The sequence below is a fragment of the Triticum aestivum genome, chromosome 1B (genome assembly GCF_018294505.1).
Source record: "Triticum aestivum cultivar Chinese Spring chromosome 1B, IWGSC CS RefSeq v2.1, whole genome shotgun sequence".
In the NCBI taxonomy this organism is placed as follows: Eukaryota; Viridiplantae; Streptophyta; class Magnoliopsida; order Poales; family Poaceae; genus Triticum; species Triticum aestivum.
In genome coordinates, this window is record NC_057795.1 from 682,478,313 (window position 1) to 682,488,631 (window position 10,319).

General features: G+C 48.0%; 1 protein-coding gene across 1 annotated transcript; it reads left to right on the plus strand.

Moving 5' to 3' along the window:
• Window positions 1-2,295: 2,295 nt before the first annotated feature.
• Window positions 2,296-3,340, plus strand: LOC123100597 (non-specific lipid transfer protein GPI-anchored 11-like). Its single transcript, XM_044522504.1, has 2 exons — window positions 2,296-2,947; window positions 3,044-3,340. The coding sequence occupies exons 1-2, from the start codon at window positions 2,488-2,490 to the stop codon at window positions 3,118-3,120; spliced, it is 537 nt and encodes a 178-aa protein (XP_044378439.1). The 5' UTR covers window positions 2,296-2,487; the 3' UTR covers window positions 3,121-3,340.
• Window positions 3,341-10,319: the final 6,979 nt, after the last annotated feature.

Below are 10,319 nucleotides of genomic sequence, written 5' to 3' on the forward strand. Positions count from 1 at the left end.
GGCCAATAGAACGTGCAGTGCAACGCCATTTCTTTTTGCCAGGTTTCTTAGCGAAGATGGCATTGAATTCTTGCTCAATATCCTTCACAGTAGCCTCCCCCTCAACTATAGTGATGACCACGTTGTTAGTTTTTTCAACGTTCTGTTTAGCAGCACACAGATCAGGAATGTAGAAGAACCCTTGACCCGGGGACTGGAAACCACACATGAATGGAATGCATTCCCAAGGCCTCAAGACCTGGCATAACTGAGCCATATGACCTAATTTGTTGCATCTCTCACAGCGAATAGTAGGGCAGCGAGGAGCAAAATGACCTGGAAGGGAGCAGTTGATGCAGATTTTAGTGTTTTTAGCCGTCGCTTGACCAGATGCTGGAGGCGGAGGTGGCTCCTTGCCCCCCGTCGTCTTCTCCTTGGTTGCGCCGCTCATGGCACGCGCAGCAGCTTCCCATCTGTCTGCAACTTCCCCACCGGCAGATCTCGTCTCGCCAGACGGCGCCGGTGGCGGATCCGGCCGCTGCCAGACCATGTGACGGGTCTGGTTTGGCAGCAGCGCCCTGCGTCCTCCGCCAAATCCCCCCCGCGTCGTGGTGTCGCGCCAGCCTCCGGATTCCCCCCCGCCACGGTCTCCCATCGCCACCCGCGTCGCACCTCCCACCCTCTCCGCTGCAGCAACCTGAGCGAAGGAGCGGTCGTCGCCGCCGGCTTTGCCTCGCCACCAGCATAGACTGGACACAGATAACCTCTGCTATTGCATTTGCTAGTGCTTTATATTCTGCTTCTGTACATGACATAAAACGGTTGCAAGTTTCTTTGCACACTATGATATTAGGTTTGGTCCATAGAATATGGCAAACTCACCAGTACACCTTCTATCTTCCACCCAGCCAGCCCAATCTGCATCAGAAAATGCACTTACAAGAGTAGATGATGATTTGGTAAATGTGAGACTAACTATCAGTGTATTCTTCACATACCTCAAAATTCTTTTGGTTGTTGTCTAATTAGCTGTAGTGGGTGCATGAAGGAGGAGACCGAGCAGTTACCTAAACTACAGTCAAGCCACCTCCTGCTATGCGGTGCTTCTGCTCGATTGGGCTGTTGGTAGTGCCCATAGATGACTTGAATTAGAAGAGCTGGGTGCAGTTTCAAATCAAAAAAATTAATTTGGCTTGCTCCCCAAGATCAGTGTTGGACTGCCGAGCGAGTGCAGAGGTGTGGGCTACCAGATGCACCCCTCTTTGTTCTTTATGACTAGGAGCCCGAGACCATGCATCACTTGCTTGTGGATTGTTCATTCTCGTGTTAGATGTGGCATGAGTATCTATCATGGTGGGCGACGACTCCATTGCCGAGCGCGAACAACAACTTCCTCGACTAGTGGGCGGCATCCTACGCCATGGTTCCTGTCGGGCAGCGTCGAAGCATAACCTCCATGATCATCCTCATGGAGTGGTGGCTTTGGAAGGCCCGGAATTCTTGGGTCTTTGAGGACGATCAACCATCGGACTCTCGGCTTACCATGACCATTGGGGATGAAACAAAGTCCTGGGCGGTCGCCGGAGCTCATGGGCTAGATGCATTCCTGCCTTAGACGTAGCCTAGATTCATCGTGCATCCGTGATGATCGCTTTTCGGCGCATGATCAAGCCATTGCATTGTGTATGAGTGATTGATGAGCGAGATCAATTAAATGTTTTTTTAAAGCCTATCAATGAAATGATACACAAGTCAAGAAAGTAGAATAACCCGAATAGTATATGTACGTATGCCCTTGTACTTATAAAAAAAAGTATGTCCATGTACTTTCCCAAGAACTTCGGCCGCCGGCCGGTAGTATTTTTCAATGCGGGCATGCATGTGAAATTCGCAATTCAACTCCGATCCATGTTGTGCGATTTGTGTTGTCTTTGTTTTAACAAAACAATATAATATCCCATGAGTTCCAAATTTGAAAAGAAATGTGTTTTTTAAAAGAATGAATGGAAATAATAACCAGTTTAAAAAAAAGGAAAAGGAGAATCTTATCCACCTCAACGTGTGTCGAATGCAAATGGACTCGTTTGAACCTCCAGCTCTATCTGCATAGAGAGGACGTCGTACAGGGACTCTGCTTAATCCATGCGTACCCGAGCTGCATCTTTCTTTACTCGTAAACGTAGCAGGAAATTGAAGGAAACCACAACCCAAACAGACCTCAATCTAGTTGGATAAAATTTTCAAATGGTTAAAAAATATTCAAACTTGTCTATCTCTAACGTGCCCTACCGGCCGGCCGTAGCAGTATAAATAGTTGGGCAAACACACGAATGCCATCAAACCGATCCACGCATCCTCCCCTCACGCAAACAATGGCGCGCTCCAAGTACACCGTGGCCGTGCTCCTCGCCCTGCTGGCCATCGTCGCGACGCTGCAGCCGTCCGAGGCGAGGGTCCAGCCCGCCGCCGCCGCAAACCAAGAAGAAGCCACAGCCACCACCACGGCCGATGGAGGCTTCCCGCCTCTTCCCGGGCTGCCGCTGCCTCAGATTCCCGGCATGCCTACCCCCACTTCCTCAGATCCCCGGCTTGCCGCCGCTGTTCGGGCCGCTCCCTGGTGGTGCACCGGGCGCCCCTCCATCCCCTGCACTGCCTAGCCTCCCACACCTCCCACTTCCCACCGGCTCGCCAAGCCCGCCGCCGCCGAAGGAGTGCCTGACACCATTGACGGCCATGATACCGTGCATGGACTACCTCACCAACATCACGGTCTTCTCGCCACCGGACGCGTGCTGCGACGGCCTCAAGTCGGTCGTCAGCACCGCGCCGATCTGCCTCTGCCACGGCATGAACAACAACGGCGGCATGAGCAAGCTCTTCCCCAAGCCCATAGATCCGATCCGCATGATCATCCTCCCGCTTAGGTGTGGCGCCATGATACCCATCCAGACGATTTTCTCCTGCGGCAGTAAGTTACTGACCTTGTTCGGTGTGTGTTTTACTGTATATATGTGCTGCTTCTTTGAAGGAGATTGATTAACTTGCATTGGTGATGATTTGACAGCCCAACCCTTGCCGCCGTTGACGCCTCCTGCCATGACTCCGGCGCCTCACGCTGCATCTCCGGCGCCATCACCATAGGAGCAAAAGGATGCGCAGATCACCGATGATTTTGTCAGATTATTTATCGTTTAAGTTTGTTTTATTTAGGTAGTATCAAAGACAGATATCAGCTAGAGTTTAGGGGTTAGGACGTCTCTCATATGTAGCTCCTAGTGCTACTTAGTTACCATATAAGTACACAGTCATGTAAGATCTCCGTCACATGATGTAATCGTTGTCAATGGATAATATTATACTAGATCGATGCATGCTTGGTGATTCATGTCGTTATTTCTGTATTGTTTACTTGTGTGATGACCCAGAATTAATCGATCTGATCTATATGCGTGCGTGCTTGCTAGCTCCGTTCGTATTGGTACATTAAAGCTTTGTAGATGCATGACTCAACTTTTGCTACCTCTGTTATCCTGCGAAATCACACAGGCAGTTTACAGAACATTACGGGCTGTTTCCAAACTAATCCCCCCCCCCCCCCCACCACCACCGGCCCCACCCAATCAAAATCAGCCAGGTAAGCCACTCCGTAATACCCTGTAAAAATAAAAATGTTACGTGCGTGTACCATTGCTCGTTATCCTGGCAGCTCTAAATCTGTCACCAGCTAGACACAAATAAAGATTTTTATAGGAGTTTTCAGAGATCAGAAGCACACATGCTTACGTAGCCAAGAATTGCTAGACAACATAGCTGGACTCCATGAATTATGCATGCTTGATCATGAGAGCAGAGGGACACAAAGCAGAGCAAGAGAGGGAAAGAGCAGAGGGACACAAAGCAGAGTAGGACAGTGAAAGGAAAAAACTAGAGGGGTAAAGAGAGTGAGGCAGACAGCCACCCTCCCTAACCTACCAACGGCCTTCTTGGTCAACCCCAAGTGCATCTTTGTCATCTGCATCAAACGATGCAGAGCCCAGGGTTTACCCTCATTTTCAAAAGAAAAGGAGGAACTAGAACAAGAAGAGGAACATCGTCGACTGACCCCTGAGGATGAAGTTTACTTAGTTTCCTTTGATTTGGAAAATGCGGCGAAAGAGCGCATCCAAATTGAGGATATGTATGTAATGCTTGCTGCAACTATTAAGCTTGCTAGCAGTTGTTGCACAATCAGTGTCAGTTATGGACTCACAATACGGGGATTCAGGTGCCAGGATCATGCATAAAAAATCCCAATTCAAAACAATAACGACATGCTGAATTTCATTGCATATAAGCAACACCCGCATAATTTAACCGGTGATATGATGTAAAAGTAACTCGGACTGTTACAACATCCAAATAACATTTTTTTAAACAACTGGTCACTTCTTTAATAAGATAACAAAATGACGAACCAAAAACGAGCAACAATCCAAAAGCAACACTACTAGCATAGTTTTGAACGTGCTAGCATTGGTAAGACTAATAAATTTCTTTAAAATGAACAGTTTTCGTTGGCCAAATTCTTAGATAACTGGCCTTTAAGACAAGTCGGTTACAAAGAAAAAAAATAGAGTTTACAAACAGTTAGCCACTAAAAAGTGACATGAAAGTTACTCACATCACAACATCATCCCGAATTGTCGGGTTCCACACTCATGACATTGTGGTAGAAAAAAACTAGTGACCAATTCCAACAAGAAAAGCAAAGGTATGCCTCCAAGCCTCCCAATCCAAATACATCCAAGTGGCAAACACCATAGACATTACATATATCGCGCAATCGTTCATTCTTTTAATTCATATAGAGAGAGTTCATCAATTCGTCGGATTCGGACGAAAAAGATGCTGAAAAGATGACGATGATGAACATCCAGGAAGAATTGGATAAGCAAGAGGAGCATGTGTTGAACTCCAAGGGTACGAGAGTTGTTCCCCGGGATAGGATCACCGGTGTAAAGCTTCTCTACAATGGCTACTCCAAATTGGAGCCAACATACCATGAAGTGTATCTTTTTTTGACGTCGCTTCCAAATGAGCAAGGATTTGTTCTTTTGTGTAGTGGGTGCCATGCAAGAGCCTGGTGACTACTTCGAGCTGAGGAAGGATTGTTGCAGGCAACTTTCCTTCTCTCCTCTACAGAAATGCACGGCTGCCCTTAGGATGCTTGCTTATGATAAGGTCGAAGATGCCATTGATGCTGAAATCCGGAAGAGAGAGACCACATTCCTGAATACCATGGTGCAATTTGCAAGCAACTTGGTGAAGGTGTTTCGAGCAGAGTATCTGAGAGAACCAATTGTTGAGGACACAAAAAGGTTGATGGCAATTAGAGCGGCAAGATGTTTTCCAGGTATGCTCAATTCAGTTGATTACATGTATTGTCAATGTAATAACTGCCCCAAGGTTTGTGCGGGCAGTCCCAACGTCACACCAAAGAGGCCGCCATCATATTTGAAGTGGCATCGTAGAACTTGTGGATTTGGCATGCTTTCTTCGGCATGCCTGGTTCTAGCAATGACATTGATACGTCTCCAACGTATCTATAATTTTTTATTGTTTCATGATATTACATTATCAATCTTGGATACTTTATATATGCATTTTTATAGTATTTTATATCATTTTTAGGAACTAACCTATTAACCAAGTGCCAGTTGCGGTTTGCTACTGGTTTTTGGTTTCCCAGTAAATCAGTACCAAACAGTATGAAATGTTTTGACATTTTTTTCCTGGACAAAAGAGACCTTAGAAGCTTCGGGGGAGACCAGACGACAAGCGGGGAGACGGCAAGGCAACAGGGCACACCCTATTACCTTGTGGGCCCCATGTGGCTCCGTGTGGCCTAATTCCACTTCTATAAATTCTGAAATATTAAGAAAATCCTGGGGAGCCATCCGAAACACTTTTTTCGCCGCCGCAACCTTCTGCTCTTCCGCAATCCAATCTGGAGGCCTTTTTCGGTACTCTGTGGAGGGGGAATCGATCACAGAGGTTTCTACATCATCCTCGCTGCCTTTCGATGATGCGTGAGTAGTTCACCATAGGCCTATGGGTCCATAGCTAGTAGCTAGACGGCTTCTTCTCTCTCTTTGATCTTCAATACAATGTTCTCCTCGGTCTTCTTGGAGTTTTATTCGATGTAATCTTCTTTTGCGGTGTGTTTGTTGGGATCCGATGAATTGTGGGTTTATGATCAATATATTGAGTGAAAGTAATTGAGCCTTTTCTAAACTTATTGTGCATGATTGTGATAGCTTTGTATTTCTCTCCGAGTTGTCCGTTTGGTTTGGCCAACTAGATTGATTTTTCTTCAATAGGAGAGGTGCTTTGTAGTGGGTTCAATCTTGTGATGTCCTCATCAAATGACATAGTAGGGGTAGCGAGGAACGTATTGTATTGTTGCTACTAAGGATAAAACAATGGGGTTTATTCATATTATTTGTTTTACTTTGTATACATCATGTCATCTTGCTTAAAGAGTTACTCTATTTGTCGTGAACTTAATACCATGCATGCATGTTGAATAGCGGTCGATTGGTGGAGTAATAGTAGTAGATGCAGGAAGGAGTCGGTCTACTTGTCATGGATGTGATGCCTATATCTGTGATCATTGCCATGAATACGTCATAACTATGCGCTTTTCTATCAATTGCCCAATAGTAATGTGTCTACCCACCGTATGCTATGTGTTCGAGAGACAAGCCTCTAGTGAAAATTATGGCCCCGGGTCTACTTTAATCATATTATAAAAACCAAAAATAACTTGCTGCAATTTATTTACTTTTATTTTGTTTTGCAATTTCTCCATCTACCTATACAAGATTTGATCCTTGCAAGTAAAAAGTTCAAGGGGATTGACAACCCTCTTGCCCCCGTTGGGTGCAAGTATTTGCTTTTGTGTGTGCAGGTGTTGTTCATGAGGATTGTGTGATTCTCCTATTGGTTCGATAATAACCTTGGTTCTCACTGAGGGAAATACTTATCTCTAATATACTGCTTCACCCTTCCTCTTTGGGGGGGGAACCAATGTAGCTCACAAGTAGCAGACATCAATTTGCTACAACAATCTCCTTTGTCAAGAGACTTTGTGATGGGGAGACTTGGCGTGCAACTGCACCGTCAATGGGCACAATTACACCATGGGATACTGCCTTGCTGATGGTATCTACCCTCAAAGGCGGTGTTTGTGAAGACCATATCCGATCCCTGTTGGTGCAATGCCTTGCCCCCTTGGGTTTTGGAGATTGCTGTCAGAAATAGTAAGGACTAGTTTGTTTGCTATTGCTGACAGAGACAAATAGTCCATGATATATCGAGAATAATGCTACATTCTATCAAGAAGTTTGAAGAACTTCACCAAGAAGAATTTGTGTTGTATAGAAGAGAGGGAGATGTTTCGAGAAGAAACTATACCGAGAAGATTGCATGACGGAGTTGACCCCTTAATATATTTGCTGAAACTAAAGCAATTGTTCTTCGGTGTGTGTCGGTGTCAAAACCGGCGGATCTCGGGTAGGGGGTCCCGAACTGTGCGTCTAGGCGGATGGTAACAAGAGACGAGGGACACGATGTTTTTACCCAGGTTCGGGCCCTCTTGATGGAGGTAAAACCCTACGTCTTGCTTGATTAATATTGATGATGTGGGTTACAAGAGTAGATCTACCACGAGATCAAGGAGGCTAAACCCTAGAAGCTAGCCTATGGTATGATTGTTGTTCGTCCTATTGACTAAGGCCATCCGGTTTATATAGGCACCGGAGAGGGCTAGGGTTACAAAGGGTCGGTTACAAAGGTAGGAGATCTACATATCCGTATCGCCAAGCTTGCCTTCCACGCCAAGGAAAGTCCCATCCGGACACGGGACGAAGTCTTCAATCTTGTATCTTCATAGTCTTGGAGTCCGGCCGATGATGATAGTTCGGCTATCCGGACACCCCCTAGTCCGGAACTCCCTCAGTAGCCCCTGAACCAGGCTTCAATGACGATGAGTCCGGCGCGCATATTGTCTTCGGCATCGCAAGGCGGGTTCCTCCTCCGAATAATTTATAGAAGATTGCGAACACCAGGATAGTGTCCGGCTCTGCAAAAATAAATTCCACATACCACCGTAGAGAGAATAATATTACACAAGATCAATCTGCTGACGTATTCTGTGGCGTGACGTCACACAACTTCCAAGCCTTTACTCGAATTATTTTTATTGTTCCACCTCAGCGCGTTTAGCGAGGCGGTTTCCTTGGCACGTCTTGTCGAAGCAGAGATCGTGTTCCCCTTAATCCGGGATTCCCATCAATACGGACGTGGGTAACCCAACCGCGCCCGTTGCCACGCCCCCTCCATCGAAGGCGGGTTCCAAACGGTCATGGGGACGGCTCTTGGTATTCTTCCCCTTTATAATGAGACCAAGGCCCGTTCTTTTTATTCAATCCTCTATCGAATCCGCCCCTCTCCCTGAGTTCCAACACCCAGGGCTCCGAATTCAGGTACCTTCGATCTTTGACAATGTCCGGTACTGATCTACGAGGCCGGTGGATGCCCTCCTCCGTCACGGAGGAGGACGTGCTAAAGCTGAGAGATGCCAGGTATTTAACCTACGAGATTTCGCATAGGCTGCCTGCCCGAGGGCAAGTTATCCCAACTCCCGAGCCTGGCGAGATCGTCGTGTTCGTGTCTCACTTCCGTCGGGGTTTAGGCTTCCCGACGGATCCCTTCATGAGGGGGCTCATGTTTTACTATGGGCTGGAATTCCATGACCTGGCTCCGGAGTCCATCCTCCATATCTCATCATTCATTATCGTCTGTGAAGCCTTCCTCCGCACTACCCCTCACTTTGGCTTATGGCTCAAAACCTTCAACGTGGAGCCGAAGATAATTGAGGGGCGTCAGGCAGAGTGCGGCGGGGCGGTTATAAGAAAGAGGGCCGAAGCTCCATGGCCCAAGGGCTTTTTCCAAGAGGAGCTCGGCTTGTGGCAACAGGAGTGGTTTTATATCACCGCTCCCCGGGGCAGCAGGCAGAAGCCGCCGCCCGTCTTTCGCTCGGGCCCTCCATGACAGCTGACGTCATGGGTCAACAAGGGGCGTGACTGGGGGCCGCCCAAAGATGTCCCCCTGTTGCAGGACCGGATTTGAGGCCTCCAAGAAAGGGAGATCAATCTGGTCGCAGTGGTGCAGGTCATGTTGATCCGGCGCCTACTGCCTTGCAAACGTTGCCCCCTCCGCCTGTGGGAATTTAATCCGGAGGGGCCGCGAGCTCTTCAACACTTCATGGGTTTGACTCCCATGGAGATGTATAAACTGTTCTTCGGATCGCAAGAGACGCATCCGGAATTGACCGAGGACGCTGGCCTAAGCTGCAATCGCCCGGATACTCAAGTAAGTAGCCACGTGTCCGGACACACCATCCATTTATTTATCGTGAGCTTGCCTTTTAACCAGCTATCCCTGGACAGGAGTGGATAGCGCAAGCAAAACTGATACGGTGTCCGGCCCCCCTCCCTGAGACCACGCAGGATCCCATGTTAATCAAAATGTTGGAGGTTGCACCTTCAAATGAGGGCGAAGGGGGGCACGGGGAAACTGTCACCTCTTCCAAGGAGGCGTTTAGTAAGGGAGGAATCGAGAGTCCCTCCTTCCAGGGGGAGAAGAGGAACGCTTCCGAAGACCCGGAGGCCAAGGCCTCAAAGCGGGGAAAGAAATCTGCACCAGAAGGTCCTGTACCAGAAAGCGCCCCGGCCGTACTGTCTCCTCGGAGGAATCAGCCCTCTAACGAGCCGTAAGTAAAAAAGGGGGATTTTATAATCATCAGACACCCCTGCTTAATGTCTAAAGGTAACGAAGTTTTTACCTTGTAGTTCGGATCTCAGCCCATCTCAGCACAGCTCATCTTCGGGAGACCTTCGTCCGAAGATGATGGAAAGCGAAACGCCTTCATCTGCCGCCCCATCGTGCGGGGCGGACGACCCTAAGGTGTCGTCGCGGAGGGTCTCCCCGAGTCCGGCGGGACCGGAGAGTTCGGCGCCCATTGGAGTACGGCCCGTGGAGCTGCAGGATTTGCTTGATAGGGCGGCCATCTCGGAAGATCACCGCACATTAATGAGTACGGTTATTGAAAGGATCTCGTCCGCCGAGAGCGGGTTGTATGGGGCCGTCGGAAGCTTGCTGGCGGGCTTCGAGGTATGCGAAAAATAACGTACCTTTTGACAGTTTTGCACACGAAGTGCGCCCTGTATAGATAGTAGCCCCCGAGACTTGGTATGCTGTCGAAAACGATAGCGTCCCTAGGATCGTAATCTCAGTTA